Below are 27,671 nucleotides of genomic sequence, written 5' to 3' on the forward strand. Positions count from 1 at the left end.
ACCCTACGGCTGCTCACCTGGCAGGCCCTGGCCCAGGAAGCCTGTCCAGCTTTGTCCTCCAGATGCAGCATTAGTAACACCAAGAGGCCAGCTCTCCACTCTCTCATGAGACCATGGAGGTCTGAGGCTGGGCCTGTTCTCTGGAGCATGGGGTCCCCAAGGCCAGGGGACTCCAAAGGCGGACAGGAGCACCCACAGAAGCCACCCAGCCCAGGCCCCAATGCTCCTCATGACCGACAGCCCCTGCCACCCCGTCCCTCACAAGAGGCACAGCCAAGGGAGGCGCAGAGCAAGCCCAACTAGAACCATTACACACGAAGAGGAAGTAGCTACTGCCATCCAGGTGGCTCCTGGAGGAGGTCGCCTCGGGGTGTCCCTGGGAGTCTCTTCTCTGCCTTGGCCATTTGGCCAGCCATGACTAGGCCACAGCTCTAGGAGCAGCTTTGGGGCTTTGTGCCTGATGGTGGTTTCAGCCAAGAGCTGTGTACACCAGGGACAGTGCAACTGCCCACCCCGACCCGAGACGCGCGCACACAGCAGTTGCCCGACCCGAGAACAAGCAGCTGACGTGAGCTGCCAGGGCAGACGTCAGTGGGGAAAGCACTTGTGGGGCGCCCTGGCTGCGGTGTAGGCCCAGGGTGCAGAGGCTGGGCCACCAGGCACCAGGCGTTTCATGGCAAGTGACTTTGTCTCAGGTTCTTCCCGACGTGTGACACATGGTTGTTCCAAACTTGGTGAGAACATGTGGGAAGAATGTGATTCACGTGCGTGTGACCTGGGTGCAGGTCTTGGCAGTCTGCCACCACCACCTTTCCACCGACTTGGGCAACCCATGTGTTCCTGCAGCTCACTCCGTGGGGTCCCGATGCGTGGGGGCAGCCCCCTGGGGGACCAGCCCCTCCACCTACAGCCCTCCCCAACAGCAGCCCTGCCTCTGGCCACAGGACAAGGTGGGAGGGCAGACGGGTCAGGAGGCAGCCCCGGCTGCTCTGTGGCCTTGCAGGGAGGGGGCTGGGCAGATGGTGACCCCCAGGCCACATGGCGGCCGAGGACAGTGTCTGCCTTCGCTCCCCTCCCCTTGGGTCAGTGCCATCAGCTGAAACTGAGTGTCCAAGGATCTACCCCCTTCTGTTCACACCCAGGTTCCAGACCAAGTGACTGAGGGAACGCACACCCAAGTCCTTGGCATCCTCACGCATGTCCCGGAAGCAGAGGTGCCGACTGGACACAAGGCAGGACTGGGGCTCAGAGAAGCAGGGTAATACCCTCCTCCCAGGCTGGCCCCAGACTCTACGCCACAACAGAGGAAAAAATAAGGGGGAAACTTTATTTAACAAGAAAGGCAGGTTGGGCATGGCGCAGGAGGCAGGTCTCACTTGGTGATGGTGTTCCTGTGGGGAGAAGGGGAGTCAGCCTACGCGCACCCACGCATGGCCCACCGGCCCAGCACCCCCGGCCCGGCCCACCGGCCCAGCACCCCCGGCCCGGCCCACCGGCCTAGCACCCCCGGCCCGGCCCCACGCACGCGTTCATGCTCTTGCCGCTGCCACTGAGCACGATGTAGGGTGTCTTCTGGGCTTTCTGCTTCTCCTGCAGCAGCGCCACTGTGCCCAGGGGCGTGTCGCTGGAGCTCATCTTCTTCAGGAGCTGTGGGGCGGCGACCGGTGAGCATACAGGAGTGGTCTTCATCTCCTGGCCCGCAGCCCCATCCTACACCTACCGCCTCCTCGTCCAGCTTCTTCATCCGCCGCTCCGTCTTCATCTTGCCCGATCCCTTCCCGTGGAAGCGGTGGGACAGCTGCCGGAAGGCCTGGAAACAGCATGGCGGGGAGCAGGAGGGGCCTGGCACCTTGTGCTAGGCTGGAGAGGCCCAGGAAACGCATGGGGCCAGGACTTGGGGGAGTGTGGCACAGTGTGTGCAGACAGCTGCAGCGAGTGGGGGCAGGACCCAGGCGCTGCCCTCTTGCCAGCCTGGGTGGGCTGCTGTGCCCACTGAGGACAGGAACCGGCGCAGAGAGGGTCCAACATGGCCGTAGGTGGCCTCTGCAGGCCTGTGCCCTCGCAGGGCCCTGCTCACCTCCTTGGGCGTGAGCTTCCGGCCCGTCTCGTCCACATACTCGATCTTCACGTCGGGCTTGTAGCCATCCTTCTCCTTGAAGTCCTGTGTGAAGCCCCGGTACTCCTCCCGCCGGCTGTACTTGTCGTCGATGGCCCTGCCCACACAGGAGCCCACGTTAGCCACCGCCCGTCACCTGCCGCCTGCCCCCTGCCCTGCCCGCCCATCTGCCGCCCGCACTCACATCTTGTCCTCGATGCAGTACACAGCCGATGGCAGAGACTTGTTGGGGGCTTTCACCCGGGCCACCTTCTGCACCGTGGTCTCCAGCAGCCCTGGGAACAGAGGCCGTGGTGATGCCGGCAGACAAGCCTGGGGCGGCTAGAGGCACAGGCCCCGGCCCTAGCCCAGAGCCTACCTTTGTTCTGGCACAGGAGCAGAGCGGCAGCCAGGCCCCGGTTCACAATGGGCTCCTCATCCAGGATGGTGGTAGAGGAGGCTGAGAACTGCGGGCGGGTGTGGGAGGTGAGCGACCTCGGGCTCTTCCCAGCCCCGCCCCGCGCCCCTCCTCGCCCCCGGGCAGTGCCCCTCACATCCTGATGCTGCTTCTCCTCGTCCAGGTTCACGGTGCTCCAGCCCAGGTTCTCCTCCCCGTCCGACTCAGAGCCACCATTGGCTGAGCGCTCCTCATCTCGTTCGAAGTCCTGGGGCGAGAAATCCAAGGTCAACCAGGCAGCCCTGCCCTCCCCCCAGCCAGCCTACCCCCACCCCACCCGGGAGCCCCAGGCTGGCCACCCACCATGAGCTCCTCCTGCTCCTCCCGGTTGCCGGCCAGCCCGTAGGTGGGGATCTCGCCCAGCGTGCGGCAGAACTCCGAGGTAGCATTGAACACAATGGCCCCCTTGCGCTCGGGGTCCTCATCCTCCTCCCAGCCCCGCTGCCGCGACTCCAGCTTCTTCACAAACTCCACCACCTGGAGGAGGGAGCGGCTGTGGGCAAGCCCGGAAGTTTCTGGGGTGATGCCATGGAGACCCAGGAGCCCACAGACCCTCCCTGTGGCAGCAGCAGAAGCCATGCCTACCGCGCACACCTGGGCTCCAACAGGCCTCTACCCTGCCCCCCAGTCCACGCCCCACTCTGCACTTTCCCACCAGGACACACGCCTGCACCCCGCCCATGTGGAATCACACAGGGAGCCCCTCCAGGGCCCCTCCTTGACCAACTCCCACTGGCTGGCCTTTCGCTCTGCTGACAAAGCTGCAGCACTTGCCATGCCCTGGCCCACACACCTGCTGCCCTCCCTCCCACAGCAGTGCACGCACAAGGCAGGTTCTCAGATATCTGCCCTTTCTAAGCCCCTCAGGCTCCTCTGATGGCAAATCGCTCAGAGAAGTTGCTAGACACTATGTATACTTTGGCGCCCCCTGCCTGTCACTCTTTTTATCACATTTTATTGAACGTAAACATAAAATGCATACATGTAACTCAAGTACAGGTTTCCTCTGTCTCTCCTCCTCTCTGTATATCCGCCTCCCCACCACAAAAAAAAAAAAAAAAAAAAAGGTGAAACGGGGCCAGCGAGCTGGCTTCTCTGTGATGCTGCTATCCCATGCTGGAGAGCTGGTGAGAGCAGCAGCCGCCCTGCCTCTGTTCCAGCTCCCTGTTAATGTGCCCGAGAAGGCACAAAGCTGGCTCAGGGAACCTGGATTCTGGCCACGCATGCGGGAGAACCACTCCGGGCTCCTGCCCTGGGCCGGGACAGCTCCTTGAAGAGTGAACCAGTGAATGGAAGCTCTGTCCCCCTCTTTTTGCCAATCTGCTTTAAAAAAAAAAAAAAAAAAAGATTTATTTATTTTTATTGGAAAGGCAGACACAGAGAAGAGCAGATACTGAAAAGGAAGATCTTCCATCCGACAGTTCACTCCCCAAGTAGCCACAATGGCTGGAGCTGAGCCAATCTGAAGCCAGGAGCCAGGAGCTTCTTCTGGGTCTCCCATGTGGGTGCAGGGTCCCAAGGCTTTGGGCCGTCCTCAACTGCTTTCCCAGGCCACAGGCAGAGAGCTGGATGAGAAGTGGGGCCACTGGGATTAGAAACGGTGCCCATATGGGATTTCAGCACGTTCAAGGTGAGGACTTTAGCCGCTATGCTATTGTGCCAGGCCCTGTCATTCTGGGGCGCATGTGAGAATTGGGGCTAGCAGCAGACCTGGTAGGGGATCTCTGAGGATCTCCCTGCTAGGCCACAGCACATGCAAGACCCAGGGCTGGGGCAGCTAGGCCAGGCTAGGCTGCAGTACCCACAAAAGCTGAGGCAGGAAACAGGATTGGAAGGGGTTTGAAGGGGCTGCTCCAACCAAACTGCAGCACCTGCTGGTTCACCTGAGAGTCAGGGCTGGGGTGGGATTGACTAGGGGGCTGCACACACTGGTATGTGCGTTGGCTGGCTCAGGAGGCAGACTTGTGCCCTGCACCTGCTGGCACACACGGGAGCAAGGTCTGAGGAGCTCCTAGGTGAGGTCTCCTCAACTAGACCACTGCACATCCCAGCCTCAGGGAACATCACACACATGAGGTCTCACCCGGGAGCATCTGACGCCTTGGATGGTCTCCCTCCTCGCCCCTGCAGCTGCTTCATCTGTTACATCCAGGATCTTGGGGAAAGAGAACTCAGACAGATGCACCTGACCCCGGGCCAGCCTGCTGGGGCTGCACTCCTCCACACGGCCACACAGGTCTTGGTGTGGCTCCTCGGGTAGGCTCACCCAGGTCGCCCTCACAGCCCTGACCAAGATCCCATGGGGGCCCGGCGTGGTGGCCTAGTGGCTAAAGTCCTCACCTTGCCCATGCTGAGATCCCATACGGGCACCAGTTCTAAACCCGGATGCTCCACTTCCCATCTAGCTCCCTGCCTATAGCCTGGGAAAGCAACTGAGCATGACCCAAGGCCTTGAGACCTGCACCTTCGTGGGAGACCTGGAGGAAGTTCCAGGCTGCTGGCTTCGGATCTGCTCAGCACCGGCCATTGTGACTTCTTGGGGAGTAAACCAGAGGACAATAATCTTCCTTTCTGTCCCTCCTTCTCTCTGTAAATCTGACTTTCCAACAAAAATAAATCTTAAAGCAAACAAAAAAGGATTCCATGGAGACTCACTCCAGTTGGCCATCACCTCCTCTGGGAGGCCTTCCCTGACCTCTGCCTTACCTTGTCCATCCTAGCCTGCCCTGGCATTCACTCCACCTGGTGATACAGCACATGGCATGCAGTTTCCTGTAGGAGACAGCGCTGTGTGCAAACAGAGCACTTCATGGCTAACTGCGTCTGTGAAGGCACAGCCCAGCCCAGAGTCGCCCCCACACCAGCCCCACAGCGTCTGACACAAGACAGGCTCCTGCTCAGTGGGAGTGGGGGAAGGAGGGAGCCAGGCTCTTCACAACGTTCCTTCTCTTTGCCCGGATGAAGCAAGCCTAAGAAACCAACTAAGGCAGAACTGGGTCTCCTCAGCTGGTGTAACCGGTGCAGTGGCTGGCATGCCCAGATGCACACGGGGGATACAGCAGTCCACTGGGGCCTGCAGGGGACATTTGGTACCACAGCAGAGAAAGGAGGACAGAACAAATTGGATCGTTCTCCTGGCCAAGCTTTGACAAGTATCTGGGCAAATGGAGACTCTCAAGTGGACTATGGCAGCCAATGGACCTTGGAAAGGCTTCCTCATCCTTGGAGCGGCGAGATCAACAGCATCTCAGAACTACATTTGAGCAGAACCCTCGGAGCATGCTCCACATCGGGGACCCTGGGATGACATCGGGTGGTCGTTCCCCATCCCTGGTACCGATGCGGCTATGATGCTAGGTGTGGCTTCTCCCCTTCTCTCCCCCCTTCCACCAGACACAGGAAGAAGGAAAAGAAAATTGGAAATAATGGTCTCATCCACCTTCCCCTGCGCCTCGATCATTCATACTCCAATCAGTAGTCCACATGAGCATGCATCCTTCAACTATGTAATCATCATCAAAAATTAAAAAGCAAAACAAAAAAACTGACCCAGGAAGAGCTGGCAACACCCACTGGGGGCCTCTTCTGCTTTGCATCCTAATCAAGTCCCAGCTGACCCCTGGTGACATCACTTCCTCTCTCAGCACCTAAGCGCTGGGAGCGGGAGCACCCCTGTCCCCAATCACTGTCTCTTTCCTCCCGCCATCCCTTCACTTCCTGATCTCCTCACCTTCCCTGTAAGGATTTATTTTATTGGAAAGGTAGAGTGACAGACAGCTAGGCAGGACCAAAGCAAGGAGCTCCACGTGGTACAGGGCCCAAGCACCTGGGCATCTCCTTCTGCCTTCCCCCGGGGTGCCTTCCCAGGTGCGCCAGCAGGGGGCTGCATGGCAGGCAGAGCAGCAGGACCCAACGCGGTAGTACAGGCCACACGCTGCTCCGCTTCTCCCTTACCCACCCTGAGGATGGAGGCCAGTCCCAGCAGCCGCCTGCCCTCTGCAGGCACAGGGCCCCACATGCTGTGTCCCGGCGGTTCCTGGGCTTTGTCCCCGCAGCATCTCACATGCTGCCAGTCATCTCGGAGTTCACCCCTTCAGAACATCAGCTCCCAGGATCCTCCGCCCATTGCTGCCTTCTCACTTCAGTTCCTTGATCGACCTCAGCGCCCTAGGTCTTCACCCACATCAAGACTCCAGCCCTGGTGCTCACACCTCTCCCCTCCTCACAGACTCCCTCCTTGGCCAAACCCTACCTGCCCAGCTGGTTCCTGTAGACCACCCACCTTCTCAGTGACTCCTGCAGGAGATGCCAACCAGCACCTCTTTAAAGCCATGCCCCCAAGGAGCTGCCAATGAGGATCACTGCCCAGCCCCCATCCCAGGCCAGGTCCATCTCGGCACCCCTCCCACCTGCCAGGTCTTCACTGGGTGACAGAACCACCAGACCCGAGCCCCCTGAGCTGTGTCAGCTCCCTGCAGCTGCGGTCCCCTGCCCCTACTGTCCCTGTCCCTAGCGCCCTCCTCTTATACCGCTGGTGCACCCCTGCCTGCAAATATCTTCCCTCCCTTCCACTCCCAATTTTTCCTTCCAATTCCTCCCAGCCCCGTGAGGATGTTACACGTGACAGCATCCCACAGGGAGCTGCCCGCACAGCTGCAGGGAAGGCTGGAGTAGCTGTTCAGAGCCTGGCACACGCGCACGGGACTTGGCGGGCGAGCCGGCTGAGGGGATGATCTGTAATCTAAGAGCCCAGCGCTGGACAGTGGTATGTCCCAGAGTCTGCAGCTTCCTTCTGGCAAACAAGAAAACTCTCCCGCAGCCTGCTGGGCTGCTGCTTCTCACAGGGCCCCACCCGGAACCTGCCCACGAACCTCCTGCCCCTCGTGTGGTCACACCATGCCCGCCCACTCAGCCCTGCTTGGGAATCGTCCCCAGCCATGCTGTTTCTGGGCCCTGGGACAGCCCACCTGTCTGCAGCTGCAGAAGACACCTTGGTCCTGCCTTGGAATCCCCAGGCAGGGGCAGCCTGACACACATGGAAGGTGCCCAAGGGCTTCCTCCAGCCTTGTCTCAGGAGAGGAGCTGAGACAAATGTGGCCTCAGGTGACCCAGCTCTGCAGCTCAGTGGCCCTGTAGCCCAGGCAACCCACCTGCTGCCCTGTGCCCACTTTCTTTTCTTCAACCCAGAGGCAACGGATCCTCCGGGGCAAATGAACCAATCAACACCCAGATTGCAGCTGGGCAGTCCCTGGCACAGGTGGGCCTACTAAGGCCCATACAACCACCACTCGGCTCAGCACCACCTGCCTTTCCTCCATGCCAAACCACCTGGTCCTTAGGCATACCAAGTTTGTTTCTCCCAGAATGCCCACTGTCCCCCAGCTGGAATGCCCAGTATGTCCCCATTACCTCCACCCCACGTCTCTGCCAGGCTGGTTCCTCATGCCACTCATGACCCAGCTCAAACGTCACTCTGAGAGGCCACCCCCACAACTAAGACCACAAGCCTTGGCCGTGCCTCCCTCACCGGTCACCACGTCGCCCAGCCTCACCTTCTCGCCGCTGTCCCGCAGCTGCTGGAGCTGCTGGATCTGCCGCAGCCTCCGCCCCTTCTCCAGCTGCTTCTGCAGCTCCAGCTCAGCCTCGTCCTCCTCCAGCACCTCGGGGGACCCGGGGGGCAGGATGTCCCCCTCCTCTGGCAGAACACGAGGGGAGCCTGTTCAGACCGCCTCCTCGGTCTCCTGTCGCCTCCCGTCACCTCCCCTGCCGGCTGGCCCCTCACCCTCGTCGCTGATGTCCATGTTCTCCACACGGGTGTCGTCTGATGGCGGCAGCTGAGGCACGGGCTCCTTGGCCTCCTCCTCCTCGGGAGCCTCTTCCTCCGTCTCGGGCACACGGCGCCGGCCCCGGCCCCGTAATCTGGGGGAAGGAGGAGCACCCCGCAATGAGCGCGAGCCCCAGGGTCTGCCCAGCCATGATGCACAGCTGTGGCACGTGAGCCCACCTGGACCCGAAGTCGCCATCTTGACTCTGGTCCCCGAGGGGCAGCAGGTCATCGGCCCGCATCATCACCTCCTTCTCCTTCTTACGGATTTTCTTCACTCTCCGTTTGGTCTTTTTAAAGGTCACCTGCGGGCAGGAGCGGCATGGCAGGTAGGCTGCTGGAGCACCTTGTCACAGCCCCCACAGGAGGCATGTGTACCTGCCCTGTGGCTGAAGCAGCTGGGGACACGTGCCAGGGCCCCCCACCCCAGTTCCCGGCAGCCCTGGTCCAGACGGGCACCCATGCTCAGCAAGTGACTCAGTGAGGGCAGGAGCCAGCTCATGGTGGAAACTGAACACAAACTTGGTGCCATCTGGCTCTACAGTCCCTGTTCCGCCGACGCCCCACGCCTCCCCCAGCCTGCCATTTCCAGCTCACCCACGCTCATGTGCGCCGCAGAGGCCCCCCACCCCCACAGCGGCTGCCGGCAGCACTCACCATCTCCTCGGGCGTGAGGTATTCTGAGGCCACGCGGGGCCCCACGGTGCTCAGGGACTGGGCCTGCAGCCGCAGCCGGGCCCGGACCTCCTCCAGCTCCCGCTCCCGCAGCCCATCAGCCGTGCCGCCCTGCTCCAGGCGGAAGGACTGTGGCCGCTCGCCCTCGAGCTCCTCGTCATACTTGGACAGGATGGAGCGAGGCTTTTGCTGCGAGGCAAGAAGTGCTCAAGTTGGGACCTGGGAGCCCACCTACAAGGCCCTCGCGCCCCGGGGACACTCGCCAGGCAGCAGAACCATGCCTGGGCCAGGTCATCCACGCTCTCGTCCGTGTAGGGCAGGTAGCCTGGCTTCTTCTTGCGTAGCTCCACGTTCTTCTCTGCCCGCTCCTTGTCCACCAGGTTCACGTTCACCAGCACGTCCTCCTCCTCCTGCAGCACACCTGGAGACGGGGCACGGAGGTGCCAGTCACACCTGCCCAGCCGAGGCACAGCCCGTGCCGCCGACCCAGTGCCCGCATGACTCACCTTTGTCCTTGAGGGTGAGGACCACAGTCTCCCCCTCGCGGAAGGAGTCAATAGCATGCTCCACTGTGAGGCCCTGCAGGTCCCGGGCACTGTACAGCTCCTATCAGGGGTGCGGAGGGGAGGCTGGCCACATCAGGAGCTGCACCCCACCAGAGCCACTGCACCCCACCCTCACCAGGCCGCAGCCTCACCTGCCGCCTCTGCCCAAATTCCTCCTCCACCAGGGTGCTGACACCGAACTCCTGGTCCATCTCCTCCAGCAGCTTGGCCTGGTAGACAGGGAGGGGGGACTGACCTCAGGCCACCTGGGGGCACCAGAAGACACCCAGGCTCTCCGAGTTGGGAAGGCCAAAAGGGCAAGCCTTGCAGAGAAGCCACTGGGACAGAATCCAAGGTGGACGCCGCTGGCCCTGGCCACTGTCCCTTCTCCAAGGGTGGGGCCCTGGAGGCACTAGGCTGACCCCCCACCCTCGGCCCATCACTGCCTGGGTGCTCACCCTCTTCTCTGCCAAATCCTTCTCCTTCTGCAGCTGCCGGCTCCGCTCGATCCAGGCAGCAGTGTCGTCTAGCCAGGGGTCATCCTCCCCCAGTGTCTTGATCTTCCTGACCAGGAAAGGAAGTGACACTGGGGGGGATCCCAGTTCCTGCTCCCCGCCACCGACCCACAGGGTGCGGTAAGGACAGCCTCCTCCATCCTCCCGGGCCCGCCCTGGCTGGGACCCCTCACCCCAGCTTCTGGTTGAGCAGGCGCTTCTCCTTGGCAGCTGCCAGCTTCTCCCGCAGCTCCTCGCGCTGGCGCAGGGCCATGGGGTTGATGACATCGGCCGTCACGGGCTCCTCCTTGGTGCCCGCCTCTGGAAGGGGGGTCCAGACGTGAGGCTACGTTCGCCCAGGGCTGGTGGGGAGAGCAAGGAGCCACTCACGCTGCCCTCTTCCAGCACACGGGCCAGGAGGGGACGAGGGACAGGGAGAGTCCTTCAATTCCCCCTTCTCCCCACCCCCATCACCTGTACAACAAGCTGGAACCTCTGAGGCTTCCAACACATGCACGCCCAGCCCAGACAGCTGGCAGTGCCAGGGCAATGATGCCAACAGCAAGCCCAGCCCGCACTCCCCGCCGCAGTGCCAGGTGCAGCACATCAGGATGCTAGGCAAGGCCGGCTCTGTCCTGACTCCCGCACCCTTCCCGACGGCCTCTCTCCCTCCCACATGACCGCTGCCAACCTGCCCTCACCCCCCACTCCTTCTGCTTCTTACGATTTATTTATTTGAAAGAGGGTGAGTGACACAGAGAGACTCAGCTCTTCCATCTGTTGGTTCACTCCCTAGATGCCTGCGATAGCCAGGCCTGGGCAGTCCAAAGCCTGGAATTGCATCCTAGTCGCCCACGTGGGGCGCAGAAAGCCAGTCCTGTGGGCATCACCTGCTCCTGCTCGGGCTTGTGACCAGGATGTGACACAGCAGCCCAAGCAGCAGCTCAGCCCACTGCACCCCACGGCCCACCCTGACACTCACCCTTCTTGACGGCACTGACTTCCAAGGGTTTCAGCCCCAACTTGGCCCGTAGCTTACTGGGGAAAAGAGACACGCGTGTCAGAGGTGGCATGAGGAAGGGGCCGCAAGCACTCCTGGGTGATCCAGGATGAAGTCAGAGTGTCACTGGCAATCTCCTGTATCCCACAGCTGGGGCCTGGCCTCTACACCAGGAGCATGGGGACTAGCCCAGCTGCCCTTGGCCAGTGGGCACTCCCACCCTCCTGGGCCACCCCCGATTCCCAGCACCCCAAGTGAGGCCTCCCTTTGGCCACACAGCAACAGGAGGGGGTGGCCCTTACTTGGTTTCCTCGATGCTGAGGGATGAGGCATCACCAGAGCTGGCTTTGGAACTGGCAGCTGCAACGGCAAGAGGTCACACTCAGGGGCTGCCCAGAGCTGAAACGCCAGCATGACGGCCTCCTGGGCAGGTGCCAAGCGGCCCCAGGGTCCACAGGCAGTGGCCTCTTGGGGACCTGCTCTTCCCTGACCCGAGGTCTAACTACCCACACCCCTCACACACCCTCTCCGTTTCTGTGCAGCCTATGCCCCCAACCATAAGGGTCCCCTCTGCTCTTAGCTCTGATGGACAAAATGTTACCTGAGGGCACAGACCAACACCATCTCCTTCCGGAAGCCCCGAGCAAGCACTGATCAGAGCCAACTGTCCTGCCCCAGACGCCACAAGCACGGGGCTTCTTCTGCAACATGACCATGCCCCATGCGGGATTCACAGTCAACTCAAACACCCACAAATGCCTGTGCTGTGCCGGACACAGGAGGGCACAATGAAGCTCAAACACCCAGGAGTGCAATGGGCTACACTGTTGACTGTTCTCCCTCCTTCTAGAACTCACTCATCTCACACCCAGGAGTCTCGGGCTTTCCCGGCCTTGGGGCGATTCCAGCTCCGTTGGCGAAGAGTCTTGCTAGGCCTCCTACCTCCACCTCTCCAGTTCTGTTCCCCACCGGCTCAACATTTTCTCAGGGGGACGTCCCCAGCTACCCAGTTCCACCCAAACTCAGGCCTGGTCCCTCTGAGCTCATCAACTCCAACGCTGTCCAAAGCTGAGCTGATGAACCGTGGCCCACTGCTCCCCAAACCAAATAAAGCCTGCTTCTCTCCATCCCTACCAAGGACACCACAGCCCACCCCCCACCAAGTGAAAACCCAAAGAGCTGTTCCCTATCCCTAATCTTCATTGCCCTCCTCCCCAACATGGCTTCTCTCCCTCCTGCTGCCACAACCACCATGCAGCCCTTTGGATTTCCTGGCCTGCCACCCTACCTTGGGCCTAGAATCAATGCAGTGATCTGGCTCCCCATCTACCTACCCAAGTCCAAATTTTGGGTTCAGACCTCTGCCCAACTCCCCACCTCAGGCACCCCACACACTTCACCCAGTACCCAGCACTCAGCTTAGTACTTCGGCTTAGGATGTGTCAGACATGGCAAAAAGAGTCGCGGGTGTCCCTGGTGGGGCCACACTCAGGGAACTGGAATCCGGGGGGAATGCCTTTCCCAAGAGCTTTGAAGAGAGCCTGGGGGTATGTGGGCCTAGACAGCACCACAGTCACACAGCCTCAGCACACTGGGCATGCACGCCCTGGGACCCTGACCATCACCACACCCTCTCCACGCTGGGACCCCAAGTCATGCTTCCTGCCCTCCAACCCAACACCTGCTCCAGGACATTCAATCAGAGTCCCCAGCCACATTGCCCCAGGACCTCATGCCCTGTCCTCCAACATGGGATCCCATCCCCTCTTCCCAGGACCCAGCACCACCATGGTATCCTGCCCCAGGACTCAGCACCCAGCACCCCAGTGTGGGCTCTTGCCCCTCCCCATTCCAAGACCCAGCACCCCACCATAGAATCTTGTCCTGGGACCCAGCATCCAGTACCCCCCAAGGGATCCCACCCCCATCCCAGGACCAGGCACCCAGCACCCCACCATGGGATCCAGCCCTGGGACCAGGCACCCAACACCCCGCCACGGGAGTCTACCCCGGGACCTAGCACCCAGCACCCCACCATGGGAGCCTGCACTGGGACCAGGCACCCAACACCCCACCACGGGAGTCTACCCTGGGACCTAGCAACCAGCACCCCACCACGGCAGCCTGCCCTGGGAACAGGCACTCAACACCCCAGCGTGGGAACCTGCCCAAGATTCAGCACACAGCACCCCACCACAGCAGCCTGACCCAGGACTGAGCACTCCACCACAGGAGCCTGCCCTGGGACCTAGCACCCAGCACCCCACCACGGCAGCCTGCCCTGGGAACAGGCACTCAACACCCCAGCGTGGGAGTCTGCCCCAGAATTCAGCACCCAGCACACCACCACAGGAGCCTGACCCAGGACTCAGTACCCCACCATGGGATCCTGCCCTGGGACCAGGCACTCAGCACCCCACCACGGGAACCTGACCCAGGATTGAGCACTCCACCACGAGAACCTGCCCCGAGACCTAGCACCCAGCACCCCACCACGGGAGCCTGACGCAGGACTCGGCACACCACCATGGGAGCCTGCCCTGGGACCAGGCACTCAGCACCCCATCATGGGAGCCTGCCCCAGGACCAGGCACTCAGCACTCAGCACCCAGAACCCCACCACGGGAGCCTGACCGAGGACTCAGCACCCCACCATAGGAGTCTGCCCCGGGACCTAGCATCCAGCACCGCTCCACGGGATCCCGGCCCCGCCCCGGCCCCGCCCTCACCGGCCTCGTAGCCGTCATCGCGCTTCTCCCGCTTCACGCGCCGCTCGGCCGGCTCCGCCTGGCTGCGATCCCGCCCGTGCGTGCCGCCCCGGGCCTCGGCGTCGGCCCCGCGCCGCCCGCTGCCACGCTCGGCCCCGCGCTCCCGGCTCCGCTTCCGCCGTTCGCCGCTGCCGCCGCCGCCGCCGCTGCCGCCCGCACTCCGGTGCTTGTGCTTCTTGTGCTCGCGGTGCCGCGGAGGCTGCTCGGGGGCGCCCCCGGCGCCGGCCGCCGCCGCCGTCCCCGCGGCCTCCTTCTCTCCGCGGTGCTTCTTGGACGAGCCCATCGTGCTGGCGACGCGTCTGCCCGGAGCCGGCCGGCAGCCGCCGAGCCCCGACGACGCAAAATGGGAGCGCTTCCGGGTCGCCCGGCCAGCCGCTGAGGGAGGCGGCGTGGGGCAGTCGCGGCGGCGCGTGCCCCGGAGGCTCACGGGAAGTCTCGGGTTCGCGAATGCGCAGTGCTGCCCGGCGAGGCCGAGAGGCGGGCGGGTCGCGGGCTCCCCGGCTGCTCCCCGGTTGCTCCCCGGCTGCTCCCCGGTTGCTCCCCGTCCCGTTCGGGCGCCGACTTGGCTTAAGGCGACGGAATCCCGCAGTGTGCGGGACTTCAAGGCCTTTTTCCGAGTCAGCAGCTCTCGTCACTGGCCTCCCTGTGTCTGGGGGCGGCGCCCACCTTGTGGCCGGGCCGAGCGTCGCCTTCCCACCCTCCCTGAGTTGCCTTTTGTTGTTGTTAATCCTGGGTCGCTATGAGCCGTGGGAAACTGAGTGAAAATTTGACCCTTCTGCATGTGTGAGGGTTTTTTTCTTTCTTGAGAGGGTCCGTAACTTCAAGTCACCGGGGCACTGAAACGCTGCTCCTGACACCCCACACCTCTGCAGCCTGCGTTGTGTTGCGGGTTAGAGGCCCGGCTCGCCCACCGACGATGGTCAGCCTCCTGGTCAGCCTCCAGGGCAGAGGCCGTTGTGTCCTATTGCGTGGTGGATCCCGGCATCCGTTGGTGATGCCCCACGCAGAAGCCCCCCCGGGGGGATGTGGGACACCCGCCCACCCCCTCATGCTTCCTGTCACCATCAGAAGCCGTAAAAGCTTGCCATAAAAAACTTTAATTTTTGTCTTTGAGGGCTGCTGGCCATGTTCACGCTGGAGTTTTGAGGTCTGTCGCCTTGGCTGCTGCTGTCTGTCTTTGGGGACCCTGAGAGGGAAGGTGCTGCGTACTCACCCCTGGGGACCTGTGGCACCTTAAAGACATAGATAGAGGCCACTTGGCCTGTATGGGCCCCACACTGGCTTGCTAGGTAGCCCTGGCCAAAAGCCTCCCCATGCCCCTCGCCCAGTCTCCTTCTCCTAGGAAGCGGGCCACTGTCTGCTCAGCACTCGGGGATTATAACATGTCAGGATGGTCCATATGGGCTGACCCGGGTGGCACACATCTCCTGAAAGGGTGCGGAGTGTGCACGTGGCAGATGGCTGCAGGCTTCCAGACCCAGCACCTGTTGGCTCTCTGTGTCCCTAAGCGGGGACCCTGCTCCTTGGGTCCGCAGCTGTCCTGGGAGGCAAGCACAGGAACCCCTTCCCTCCATGCTGGGTGTCCCTGGCCGTGTGGCCTCACCTGGGTTTCCGGGAGCTGCCCTCCGGCTCGCCTTTCCCTGCCTCAGCCAACACCTGCTCTTCGTCCAGTCCCAGGGCAGACAGCACCTGGGAGAAGCGACGGGTCACTGAGAGCCGGGCGTTGGCCTGCAGGCAGAGGAGAGGAATTCTGGTTCAGTGCCAGGGCCGGAGTGGGGGCTCTGATTACTCTGGGGAGGGGGAACAGCGACTGAAGGGTGGCCTCACTCCCGCCTGGCTCCCCTGCCCTCTGGCGGGCTTCCCGGTGGCGGGAGCAGCCTTCACCTGCATAGCTTGCTGGAACAGGTAAGGCCGGGACTGCACACGGTGCTGGATGCCTTGCAGCTCCGCCTGGTACTCAGCAAAGCGCTGCCGCTCCTGACGCCTGCAGGACAGACAGGCGGCTGTCCCAGGACACAGCCCCCTCCCCTCCCCTGGAGCCCCTCCTCCCCGCCCCTGGGCTGCTTTGGCAGGTCAGCCCGGGCAGGAATCTTATCCTGGTCAAGCAGGTGGATGTTGGGGGGCCTGAACCCAGATCCTAAGCTGTCGCTTGTATAGCCAGAGCTGGGTGGCTGCCAGGCTGCTCCCCAGGAGAGGGGGCAGCATTCACAGCCAAGGGTGTGCACAGCTTCCCTGGTGCCCAGAGCACACACCTGTGTGCTTTGCCTCAGTTTGGGGAAGGAAGCCATGGTTGTTACCTAGAACAGAGCCGCGCTCAGGGCTCGGTTTTTGCTATGCTGTACAAGAGTCAGGATGCTTGCAAATGTTCTCCATGTTATTTATGAAAGACTTCAGGAAGTCTTCATTAATGGATCAATGCAGGGGTCAGTGTTGTGGCACATCAGGTTAATTTGCCCCTTGCAATGCCAGCATTCTACATGGGTACCAGTTCGAGTCCCAGTTGCTGCACTTCCTATCTAGCTCCTTGCTAATGCTTCTGAGAAAGCAATGGAAGATGACCCAAGTACTTGGGCCCCTGTGGCTACTGAGGAAGCTCCTAGTTTCAGGCTTTGGTCCAGCCCAGCCCTAGCCATTGCGGCTGTTTATGGAGTCAACCAGTAGATGGAAGATTCTCTGTCTCTCCCTCTCTTTGACTCTGCCTTTCAAATAAATAGGATCTTTAAAAAAAAATTAATATTTTTTATTGGATAGGCAGATTTATAGAGAGAGGAGACACTGAAAGATCTTCCATCCACTAGTTCGCTTCCCAAACAGCCGCAACGGCCAGAGCTGAGCCAATCAGGAGCCAGGAGCTTCTGGGTCTCCCACATGGGTGCAGGGTCCCCAGGCTTTGGGCCATCCTCTATTGCTTTCCCAGGCCACAGGCAGGGAGCTGGATGGGAAGTGGAACAGCTGGGAGATGAACCAGGGCCCATATAAGATCTTGTTGCTTGCAAGGTAAGGATTTAGCCATTGAGCCATCGCACCAGGCCCCAAATAAATGAAATCTTAAAAAAAAAATTTAGGAATGAGCATTTAGCTCAGTGGTTAGGATATTTCTTGGGGTGCCTGGTTTGAGTGGCAGCTGTGCTCCCACTCCAGCTTCTTGTTAACACAGCCCCTGGGGGACAGCAATTGACACTTGGGCTCCTGCCACCCACATGAGAAGCCCAGATGGAGAGCCTGGCTCCCAGCCCCCACATGCACTGTTGCACTTGAGTGAACCAGTAGATGAACCATATCTCCCTCTCTCTTTCACTTTCTGCTTCTCAAAATAAGAACTAATTGCTAAGCAAACTTGGAAAAAAAAAAAGTGGTAAAGTCAGGGTTGAGCATTTAGCTTAGTGGTTGAGACAGCACTTGGGGGAAAAAAAAGCATCCCTGCCTCTTTCTTTTCCTTCCTCTCTCCCTCCCTCCCCACCTCTTTTTTTCCAGTTTATTTTTGTATGAAGGCAGAGTTGCAGAAAGAGAAGCAGAAAGATCTTCCACCCGCTGGTTCACTCTCCAAGTGGCTACAATGGCCAGAGCTGAGCCAATCTGAAGCCAGGAGCCAGGTGCTTCTTCCGCATCTCCCATGTGCATAAAGAGTTCCAAGGCTTTTTTTTTTTCACTACTTTCCCAGGCCACAAGCATGGAGCTGGATGAGAAGTGGAACAGTGGGGACATGAACCGGCACCCATATGGGATGCTAGCACTACATGGTAGACGATTAGCCTGTTATGCCACTGCAGCAGCTCCCCTGGCTGCACTTCCAAATCCAGCTTCCTGCTAATGTGAACTATGAGAAACACCAGGTGATGGGCCTCATGTTTAGTGTCTGCCCCCCATGAGGGACACCTGGATGGAGTCCCCGGGTCTTGGCTTCAGACCTCCAGCCACTGGAAGTAATTTGAGGAGTGAGCAAGTAGGCGAGAGAGCTCTCCCTCTCACTGCCTTTTTCTCTCAGATAAACAAGGACATGAAAGATCAGCCTGATTTCTAAATTCCCTTTTTAGAGACAGGAGGAAGGGAATAAAATGGACAGTTTACAATTGACATGAACCATGACTGCCCACAGGGGCAGAGCTGTAAGGGCCATGTCCTACATTATTAACAAAGTGTGTTACCCACTTGTTTAGAATAAGTGTGGCTGGCATTGCAAATCAGAAAAGCAGGGTTGGGTAGTGGGATTAACACCCACAGAACATTCTACCCTTGAGTTTTCAAGGTTTACTATGAACTAGAAGGTGGCGTCTCCCTGTGGGATGACAATTAGGGCTGGGTCTGCTGCTGGGTTCTGGGGCCTGGCACTCTGCCAGCGCCAGGGGAGCCCTCTCTCACAGCCAGGCCTCCTGGGCCCAAGCACCCTACCTCAGCTCCTCCAGTTTGCGCTGGTTGACCCAGGGCCTCCGGTTAGCTCGGGAGCCGTACGCTGCCAGGCAGCGGGCCACCTGCTGCTGAACCCGCTGCTCACGAGCCCGACGTAACTCAGCCTGGTGGCGCTCTTCCTGCTGCTTTCGCTCCCAGGCCTGCAGCAGGCTCCTGGGGTGGAGAGAAGGAAGGCAGAGGATAAGAGCAGTCCTTGGGGAACAGGAGAGGACAATGGGAGGCCAGGGTGGGTGCTTGGGGGCCCGGAGAGCCCAGGCTCTGGCAAATGGGATTTGCAAGGGAAGTTTAAGAGTAGAGGCTGTGCTTGGTAGCTTGGCCCCTGGCCCCACTCCAGGCTTCCCTTACTCTTTCCCACAGCCCCTGGCCCTCCGAAAGTCAGCAGCGAGCGCCAACTCTGAGCTTCTCAGATCAGGCCCCCTGAACGCCCATACAGCTCAGAACACACAGCCCAGATCCCTCTGTTGCAAAGCAGCTTTGCTGGAGTGCAGGGGGAGGGGCTCAGATCTTGTGCCTCTCCCCAACCTCCTGATCCAGTAGCAGCCGGAAAAGTGTGTGGGTTTGAGATCAAGCTGGATGGATGGACAGACAGAAGGGTGACAGAGAAGGCCATGAGCAAGGGATCAATGGGTGAGGGAAGAACGCATGGGTGGGTAGACGGGTGTCTGGCAGAGCCCACGGCAGCTCAGCAGACTGGAATGTTCTTCCCCAAGCTTCATGGTCACTCCCTGCTTGTCATCACGGAGGGCTCCCTGACTATGCCACCTGTCCTCAAGGTCTCTCATCTCACACTGCCCGTCATGCTCATTTCTTCATCAATCGCACTTGTTCCACAGTAAAATGTAGACCTCGTGACGTCACAGCCCCCCGTGTCCTGACCACTGTATCCCCAGAAACTGCGCAGTGCCTACGGAAACTGATTCAGTGAATCCAGCTGTGATCGAGTCATGGGGGATTCACAGAGCGAGAGAGCCAGATGAAAGGGCAGGCCATGTGCTTGGCGCTTGTTGATCCAGCACCAGCCAGGTCATCAGCAGGACTCCAGGGAGGCCGTGATTGCTAACAAGCTGGGTGGGGTCGGAAGTATGATAGGTACCAGAGCAGAGGTGAGCTCAGAGCGCGGCTGCCAGAAGAGGTGCCTGAGCCTGACAGAGCCACCTGAGCTAGCTGGGAGTGTGGAGGAGTGGCCCAGGACAGAAGAGGAGGAACCCAGGATGCTGAAGGCACTCTGGTCAGTGACCAGGAAGCTGGGCTGTGCACCAGGACAGTGGGTGGTGGGGAAGGATTTGAGCAGCGGGTGACAGGTCACCCAAAGCCACCAGCAGATCCAACACAGAGCCAATGACTTTTTTTCCCCCACAGAAATAGGAAAAAACAGGGGCAGGCATTTAGTGCAGTGATTACCAAGCCCCTGAGGACACTGCATCTCATGTTGGAGAGCCTGGTTTGCTTCTGGATGCTTCTACTTCCCATCCAGCTCCCTGCTGATACACACCCCACAAGGCAGCGGCCAATGGTGGCTCGAGGACGTGGGTCCCAGTTGCCCATGTGAGAGACCCCGGTAGCACCCTGCTCTGGCCACTGCAGGGAGTAAACCAGTGAATGGAGCCTCGCTGCCCTCATCAATAATCAATGTGGCTATTCACATGCAAAAAAAAATGAGCACACTTTATTTCAACCCAGATTTAAACATCAGCTCAAAATGAATTAAAGAGTGAAATGCAAGTGTTGCAACTGTAAACGTTCTAGAAGAAAACCCGGAGGGAAAGCTCTATGATACTGCTGAGATGATACCCCCAAAATGTGGGCAATAAAAGTATAAACACATCTCAGGTTTCCGAACGGGAAACGGCTTCTGTACAGTGAGGAGGCAATCAGCAGTCAGGAGAACAGGGGAGGAGAGCTGTGCACGTTACACGGCCAACAAGGGGCTGACAGGCAGCTATGACAACTCAACACCAAGGAAACAACTGACCCGGTTAAGGCCGGACAAAGAGGGCAGGGATGTGGCCTGGCTGCCAAAGCCGTGCTTGCTCTGCCTGCCTCCCCACATCGAGGGCTTGTTCTCAACTCGGCTGCTCGGCTTCCAATTCAGCTTCCTGCTAACTTCCTGGAAAGCAGTGGATGATGGCTCAATGCTTTAGGTCCCTGCCACCTACATGGGAGACTCCGATGACGTTCCTGATCCTGCTTGTTCTCACCTTGCCCCAGCTGCTGTGGACATCTTAGCAATTTGTTTTTACCCGAGAGGCAGGTTTATGGAGAGAGAAAAAGAGATTTTCCATTCAGTGGTTCATTCCCTAAATGGCCACAATGGCCAGAGCTGAGCTAATCCAAAGCCAGGAGCTTCTTGCAAGTTTGCCACATGGGGTGCAGAGCCCAAGGACTTGGGCTATCTTTTGCTGCTTTCCCAGACCACAAACAGGGAGCTGAATGGGAAGTGGAGCAGACAGGACACAAACCTACTGGTCCCGCAGGTAGAAGCTTAGCCTGCCCTGCACTGGCTCCAATATTGGGCATCTTAGAGTGAACCAGTTGGACGGAAGACATCCCTGCTTACAGAGACAGGGAGTCAAATGCAGGTCCCTGGGGTGTGAAGCAGGGGAGGGCGGACATGAAGCCCTGGCTGATCCTGTAACCATCCCCACGAGGATGGACTGTGGCATTCTCGCCAGAGAGGTGAGTAGATGAGACCGCTTACCATCTGCCCAACTGAGCCCTCCCACCAGTACACAAGCACGCACGTTTCCAAACATCATGCCGGGCACCACAGACAGGTGCAATTTATATTTGTCAATTAGGGAAGAATCTAGGAGTACTATAAAAACACTACGCTCCCCCCTTCCTGCCTTACAGCTGTGATCAGTCTCCAGCACCTACCAGGCAGCCCTAAGGGGCTCTCACATGGGTCCTCCTACCCCCACCCCTCCCTCCATAAGACCATCAGTTCCTCATCTCCGGCAGGCATTGCCCACCGGCCCTCACATCCCCCAGGGTTACCCCTCTGCTCTCAGTCTCTTGGTCAAGACCAAGAGGAGCAGTGATCCCACTGAGCCGGCAGACTTGCCTGTCTCCTCTCCCTTGAGCTTCTGGGGACTCAGTCTTGCTGAGGACCCACAAGTGGAAGCTCAATAAATGTGGAGTTAGTCACAGAGTGAACAGCTCAGGAATAGAGAGACGAAGAGACAGGAATGAATGAAAAGCAGCTGTATCAGGAAACAGCTGATCAAGAAAGGGATGAGTAATGGGACGCTTTCAGTCGTTGCATGGCTGGGTGGATGGGTAGGTAGATGAATGGATGACTGGGTAGATGACTGGGTTATCAGAAACGCGGCTGAACAAAAAGTGTGTTAATAAAAATGAATAAGAGCACAAAGGGGCTCCTGCAGACCCGGCTCCTCTCCTCCCCCAAACTCTGTTCTTTGTCCTTACCTGGTGGCTTCCTGTCGTTTGTGGAAGGTGCGATTGGGGAAGTTGGTTGATGGGAAGATCTCGTCCTCTCCCACGACGTGTGCCTTCCCACTTCGGTCAGAGGCCTGGCCAGGAGTCTGGAAAGCTTTCCAAGGCTGCTTCTGGGCACCTGGCACGGTGAGACCAGATCAGGAGCTGCCTGTCTCCTGGTCCCTTAGGCAAGCCTGCCTCTGCCCCACGCGGCTCAGCCCCACGCTGTCTGCACCCCAAGCTTCCTGGGGAACCCAGGCACTGAGCTGTGCGCTGTCTGCACCCCGGCTTCCCGGAGAACCCAGGCACTGAGTGGCGCACTCACCACAGTCCAGGTTCTGCTGTAATCGCCTGCGTGGCATCTCCAGGTCCCAGGGACCCTGAAGCTCTTTGGCCTTCACCTTTCTCCTCTGTGACCCACCGAGGCCGTCGGAGCCAGAGCCGTGTCCACGGCCGTGGCCCTCACTGGAAGCCTCTTCACCACAATTCTGTCCCTTGTTCTGAGGACCAGGCCGCCTCTCCATTTGGGAGGCCTGGTGCTCTCCCTCCTCATCCTGCCCGGGCATGTCTGAAAACAGCCCCTCCTCCAGAGTCAAGGCCCGCAGGGGCAGCTGGGGCAGTTGGGGCAGCTCGGAAGGGCTCAAGTCTCTCTCATGCTCCTCAGCCTCTGCCCACTCCAGTTCTGGTCTGGCTGACTTCCTGGGTGGCCAGAGGGTGCTCTCGCGGGGCACCTGCAGCCCTGGGCTTTCCCCTTTGCTGAGAGGTGGGGCGCTCCAGCCCCCTGGCTGCTGCCTCCTCTCAAAGTTTTGTGCCTCCAGCTTCCGGCAGAAGCCCAGGGCTTCTGGGAGGCTGGCGGCCGACCTGTGCCTGGACGTGAGCTGGGAGAAGGCTGGGGAGCCCCAGTCCGAGCTGGCGCCGGGCTGAGCCTGGGCGGAGCTTCTGGTGATGAAACTCTCCCAGGCCCACTGGAAGGGAAAGGAAGGCTTCCTAGGGGCGAAGACACTGAAGAGGGAGAGGGCAGGGGTCAGGGTCACGGTCAGGGTCAGGGCCAGAGGCCCCACCCCTGCTGCCAGCCAGGCCCAGCTGCTCACTCCTCGGCCTCTGCCGCGTTCTGGGCTTTCTTGCTTCGTCGCTGGGGCCTGTGTTCCTTCTTAGTCGTCTGCCTTGCGCTCTGAGACCTCTGCAGCGGGCCCCGAGCTGGAGCTCCCTCACCGCTTCTGGGGTTCCCCTGGACAGAGATGGCAGTGTGGATGCGGAAGTCCATCTGCAAGCCACTCCCCCAGATCCCTCTGCCCACTGGGGGAGCCTTCCTCCTCTTTGTAACCGCCCCCCCCCCCGCCCTGGCCCTGCACTACTCCCCAACCCGGGACCTAAGGACCCAGGGACCTGTGGCCACTTTTGCAAGTCTTCCCCTTGAAATAGCATGGTTTCCAGCAACTGGACTCCTACCACATGTTCCAGGCTCCTGGGAAAAACACTTGTAACTTTACCCAGGGCCTTGCTGTCTCCATATCCCACAGATGTGCAAATGGAAGCTCTGAGCATCCCATAGGGAGCTCACAGGACTGGCAAGCAGTGCTGCTGGTACCCAGTACTGTGTCTGCAGAGCCATACGTGTTACTCTCCCACTCAGCTGCCATCAAGGGACTCCAAGGCAAAGACACAATGACTGCTTAAGAGGTGCAGGTTCCTGACCATAACAGGCTATGGATAACAAACTTTTCACATTGGGTACAAGAACACACATAATTATTACGTCTCAGTTAAAACCAGAAAAATGGGTCTGGCACCATGGCAGGCTAAGCTTTTTTATTTCTTTCTTTTCTTCTTCTTTTTTTTTTAAGATATATTTTAGGCTAAGCTTTAAGGATGCAGTGCTGGCATCCCATATGGGAGCCTCTGGTTTGAGTCCTGGCTCCTCCACTTCCCATCCAGTTCCCTGCTTGTGGCTTGGGAAAGCAGTCGAGGACGGCCCAAAGCCTTGGGACCCTGCACCCTCGTGGGAGACGCTGAAGAAGCTTCTGGCTTGGCCTGGCCCAGTTCTGATCATTGCTACCATTCGGGCAGTGAATCAGTGGATAGAACATCTCTCTTACTCTCTCTGTGTTTCTCCTTCTCACTCTAACTCTGCATGTCAAAAAAACATCTTTAAAACAAAATTACATAATTGGGCCTGACACGGTAGCCTAGCAGCTGAAGTCCTCGCCTTGCTTGCACCGGGATCCCATATGGGTACCAGTTCCTTTCCCAACAGATCCACTTCCCATCCAGCTCCTCGTGGCTTAGGAAGGCAGTCGAGGACGGCCCAAGGCCTTGGGACCCTGCACCCACATGGGAGACTCGGAAGAAACTCCTGGCTCCTGGCTTGGATCAGCTCAGCTATAGCTGATGTGGCCACTTGAGGAGTGAACCAGCAGATGGAAGATCTTTCTCTCTGTCTCTCTTTCTCTCTGGAAATGTGTCTTTCCAATCAAAATTTTGAAATGAAATCTTGAAGATGAATTCATTAAAATTGAAAAGTGTAAATAAGCAGGAAATAAAGGTCTTTTCAGATGGAGCAACCACAACAAGCTCTCTGAAGTTCCCTGCTCCTCCATGCTGCCCTCTAAATGAGGCTGTGCCAGTGGGAGTCACCCTGGTGCTGTCCCTCCTACACCCCAGGTCCTCTGGGCTCCCTCCTTGGGCTCAGGTCTCCCCAGCCTCTCACAGGCTTCAGTCCAGCCCTGGCCCTGACCCCTGTTGCCCACCTCCTCTGGGCAGTTAGAAGTCTCCACCCACCGCCGAGCCTCCCACCTGCTCTGCTTGAGGGGTGCTAGACAGCAGGTCGAGCAGCCTCGTGGCTGGCTCAGGAGTCTGTGGCTGTGCCTCTAGCCCTGGTCTACCCGACGAGGTCCTGACCATCTGTGGGTGGCTGTGGAGCATGTCTGTGTCCTGTCGCGCCCCACCCCCACCAGCCAACTTGGAACGGTCCTTCTGGCCATCTCCGTGGTAACCAAGTCATCAGCTGGTTGGTCCCAAGGGCTCTGGCAGAAAGGACTCAGGAAGGGACCTGGGGACCTACTGCCTGCCGGGGAGAGTCCAGCAGGATGCCGAGGACCTGTCTGGAGCCCACTGGAAGGAATTTCAGCCTCAAAATCTAATTCCACACATCTCAGCGGTACCCAGGAGCCCTGACGCCCTATGCCCTGGGCACACCTGGCCCTGGTCACCAAGCACCAGCACTGGACGTGGTGGTGTCCACCTTGGGCCTGGAGGACAGACTGGCTGGCCCTGCCAGCCTGGTGGTGCCTCTCTCTGGCCCTGTGACCCCCACTTCTGCAGGATTTGGAGGGCAGCTGAGCTGGACAGCAAGGATGATGTGCTGGCAAACGCTATTTCTTCTTATTTTTTTTAAAGATTTATTTTTTTATTATGAAGTCAGATATACAGAGAGGAGAAATCTGCCTTTTTAAACAAATCTTTTTTTCTCAAATATTCTTTATTATTATTGTTGTTGTTATCATTTTATGATACAGTTCCATAGGCCTTAGAATTTCTCCTACCCCCACAAGTCCCCTCCCCTCCACTGAGTTTCCCTGTGTTATTACTGTAGTATAGTTCTTCATCGTCATATGTCCATCATTGTGGGCATGGACGTTGGCAGAGAGTCCAGCATCTTATTGTGAAGATACAGTAAACAGTTTCATTGGGAGTCCATCTTTGTCTGGAAGTAGAGATGCATACTGCATTGTATCCTCACACCTGGATATGACAGTCTCCATTACATGGTGACCATGTATAGGATGATGATTTTAAGAGTATATCTTCAGTTAGTTGAGGGATAACTGAGACAAGGGTACTTTCTACCTGCTGCCTTACCCCTGCACCTGCCCACAGCAGCCATGGCAGGCCAGGGCCGGAAGCCCAGAGCTCAGTAGGGTCTCGCACACAGCCTGCACGTGCTCACCCGCTCAGGTCATAGCGCAGCCTGCTGGACTTGGCTTTGCAGGAAGCTGGACTCAGGAGGCACAGCTGGCAGCCAACGACAGATGCTCTGTTGTGGAAAGCGGCAACTGGTCAAACGCCAGTCCCTGTGACAGCAGGCAAAGCTGTAGAGGGACGGACGACAGAGCTTCCATCCACTGGCTATCTCCAAATGGCCATTGACCCCAGCCAGGAGCCAGCAGCTTCAGTCAGGCCTCCCACATGGCTACCTGGGCCATCCTCTGTTTGTTTTTCAAGTCTCATTAGCAGGGAGCTGAATTGGAAATAGAGCAGCCAGGATTCGAACCGATGGTCATATGGGATGCTGGCACCCCAGGCAGGGGCGTAACTCATTGCACCACAGCACCAGCCCTAGAAGTCCAACTCTTTAGGCCAGTGTTACAGCGTCGAGGGTTAGCCTACCCACCTGTGATGTCAATATCCCATATAGGTGCCAGGTCAAGTCCTGGTCACTCCACTTTACTCCTTGCTTGTGGCCCAGGCAAAACAACAGGAGATGACCCAAGTGCTTGAGTCCCCCTGCCTCCCTAACCCCAGCACTGCTGTTGAAGACCTGGATGAAGCTCCTGGAACCTCGCTCCAGGAGTTGTGGCCAAATGCCAAATGAACCAGCACATGGAAGAGTGTCTCTCTTGGTCTCTCTCTGTAACTCTGCTTTTCAAATTAATGAATGAAATTTTAAAAAAGGAAGGAGGGGACGACCTCACTGTCCTTGTAACTGAGCTTACCCTGAATATCTCTCAGCCACGACTTCACTGATTTTCCCAGCCCCTCCAAGCCACCTGCTCGATTCCAGGCCCATTTCTCTGACTTCTCCATATGTCTCCCATCAGGAAGACGCCACTCCCTCGCCCATGACCGCTTGGCCATCAACATAGCCTCTGAGGGCCTCACTGGCATGGATTCCTGAGTCAGCCAACACTCCCCACAGGGCGTTGTGGGGGTCTCTGGGAGTCCGCTTCCCACCCCTAGGAGGAGTGGGTACCTATGTAGTCCTCTGTTCCCACACACCTGGGTGTAGGTGCCCATAGCGAACCCCTGGGGGTCATAGACTTTTTTTTCTAAGATTTATTCATCTTTACTGGAAAGGCAGATTTTACAGAGAAGCCGATACAGGAAAAAAAAAATCTTCCACCCACTGGTTCACTCCCTAAATGGCCACAATAGCCAGAGCTGAGCCAATCTGAAGCCAGGAGCTTTTTCCGGGTACCCCACGTGGGTGTAGGGCCCCAAGGCTTTGGACCGTCCTTGACTGCTTTCCCAGGCCACCAGCAGGGAGCTGCAAGGAAAGTGGAGCAGCCAGGTCACGAACCAGCGCCCATATGGGATCCAGCATCTGCAAGGGGAGGACTTTAGCTATAGGCTACTGCATCAGGCCCATTGTAGGCTTTGTGTGACCTGTCCTGTTCTTTTTGTTTTTATTTTATTTTGCATGATATAACCCCTTCCTCCCTCCACATTTTCCCCTTCCACCATTTCCCCCCATATTATATGGTCAACACCAGGGAATGGAGATGGTCATTTGATGCCACCTTAGAGACTTCAATGTGGAGCATGTTTCAAAGGTTTTGCTTGAGTGGTCTTAATAGTTCAGAGACACCATAAGCTTTGTTGTTCCGGGGTTGAGAAAATCTTTGGAAGGTCTATTGGTTGACCAGGTCTACGTCGGTGCGTCCACAGATCTAGACATTCGCTGCAAAGCCTGGCCAGGAGAGCTGGCCCACCTGTTACAAGCTGTCCATCTTTTGATGAGGCGCTTGACGCCCTCTGTTGGTGTAGATGAGCTGGCTGTCATGGCCCGTGAGTGCACGTGTGTATGCCCTCCACTGTGTGCAACTTGGCAACTGACAAGGCTTGTCTTCATACCTATACTCAAAGGTCAGATCATACCTTTTGTGATTTGTCCCAGTGGCTAGGGTTTAAATTTAATGGTCTAATTGGGGATCCCCAAGAAACATCGCCTGGAGAGCCCTCAGACTTGAGT

The 27,671-nt window shown here is 58.6% G+C and overlaps 2 protein-coding genes across 2 annotated transcripts; both read right to left on the reverse strand.

Annotated features, from left to right (window-relative positions):
• Window positions 1-1,307: 1,307 nt before the first annotated feature.
• SART1 (spliceosome associated factor 1, recruiter of U4/U6.U5 tri-snRNP) lies at window positions 1,308-14,217 on the reverse strand. Its single transcript, XM_004596658.3, has 20 exons — window positions 13,820-14,217; window positions 11,393-11,450; window positions 11,073-11,128; window positions 10,285-10,411; window positions 10,055-10,160; window positions 9,749-9,826; window positions 9,558-9,657; window positions 9,333-9,472; window positions 9,034-9,240; window positions 8,557-8,681; window positions 8,335-8,471; window positions 8,105-8,247; window positions 2,856-3,029; window positions 2,650-2,760; window positions 2,475-2,562; window positions 2,301-2,391; window positions 2,078-2,213; window positions 1,721-1,810; window positions 1,526-1,647; window positions 1,308-1,391 (listed from the first exon to the last, which is right to left on the reverse strand). The coding sequence occupies exons 1-20, from the start codon at window positions 14,139-14,141 to the stop codon at window positions 1,373-1,375; spliced, it is 2,430 nt and encodes an 809-aa protein (XP_004596715.2). The 5' UTR covers window positions 14,142-14,217; the 3' UTR covers window positions 1,308-1,372.
• A 735-nt stretch (window positions 14,218-14,952) lies between these two features.
• On the reverse strand, window positions 14,953-27,482 carry TSGA10IP (testis specific 10 interacting protein). The gene is made up of 9 exons (XM_058664149.1): window positions 27,419-27,482; window positions 24,497-24,684; window positions 22,795-22,931; window positions 22,029-22,705; window positions 21,695-21,842; window positions 18,248-18,418; window positions 15,743-15,842; window positions 15,462-15,586; window positions 14,953-15,090 (listed from the first exon to the last, which is right to left on the reverse strand). Exons 1-9 carry the CDS (start codon window positions 27,480-27,482, stop codon window positions 14,988-14,990), a joined length of 1,713 nt encoding a protein of 570 aa, XP_058520132.1. The 3' UTR covers window positions 14,953-14,987.
• Window positions 27,483-27,671: the final 189 nt, after the last annotated feature.

Source organism: Ochotona princeps, chromosome 4 (genome assembly GCF_030435755.1).
Source record: "Ochotona princeps isolate mOchPri1 chromosome 4, mOchPri1.hap1, whole genome shotgun sequence".
NCBI classification, from domain to species: Eukaryota; Metazoa; Chordata; class Mammalia; order Lagomorpha; family Ochotonidae; genus Ochotona; species Ochotona princeps.

Excerpts from the sequence above, each read along its gene's own strand:
- SART1 (XM_004596658.3), bottom strand. The coding sequence starts at position 14,141 with ATGGGCTCGTCCAAGAAGCACCGCGGAGAGAAGGAGGCCGCGGGGACG. Across the intron at positions 9,241-9,332 it reads GCGTGGATGACCTGGCCCAG|CAAAAGCCTCGCTCCATCCT; the intron begins GCATGGTTCTGC and ends CTTGCCTCGCAG. Across the intron at positions 2,214-2,300 it reads TACTGCATCGAGGACAAGAT|GGCCATCGACGACAAGTACA; the intron begins GTGAGTGCGGGC and ends CTGTGTGGGCAG.
- TSGA10IP (XM_058664149.1), bottom strand. The coding sequence starts at position 27,482 with ATGACAGCCAGCTCATCTACACCAACAGAGGGCGTCAAGCGCCTCATC. Across the intron at positions 22,932-24,496 it reads GCACCCCTCAAGCAGAGCAG|GGGAACCCCAGAAGCGGTGA; the intron begins GTGGGAGGCTCG and ends ATCTCTGTCCAG. Across the intron at positions 15,091-15,461 it reads GGCAGCTCCCGGAAACCCAG|GTGCCACAGGTCCCCAGGGG; the intron begins GTGAGGCCACAC and ends TATGTCTTTAAG.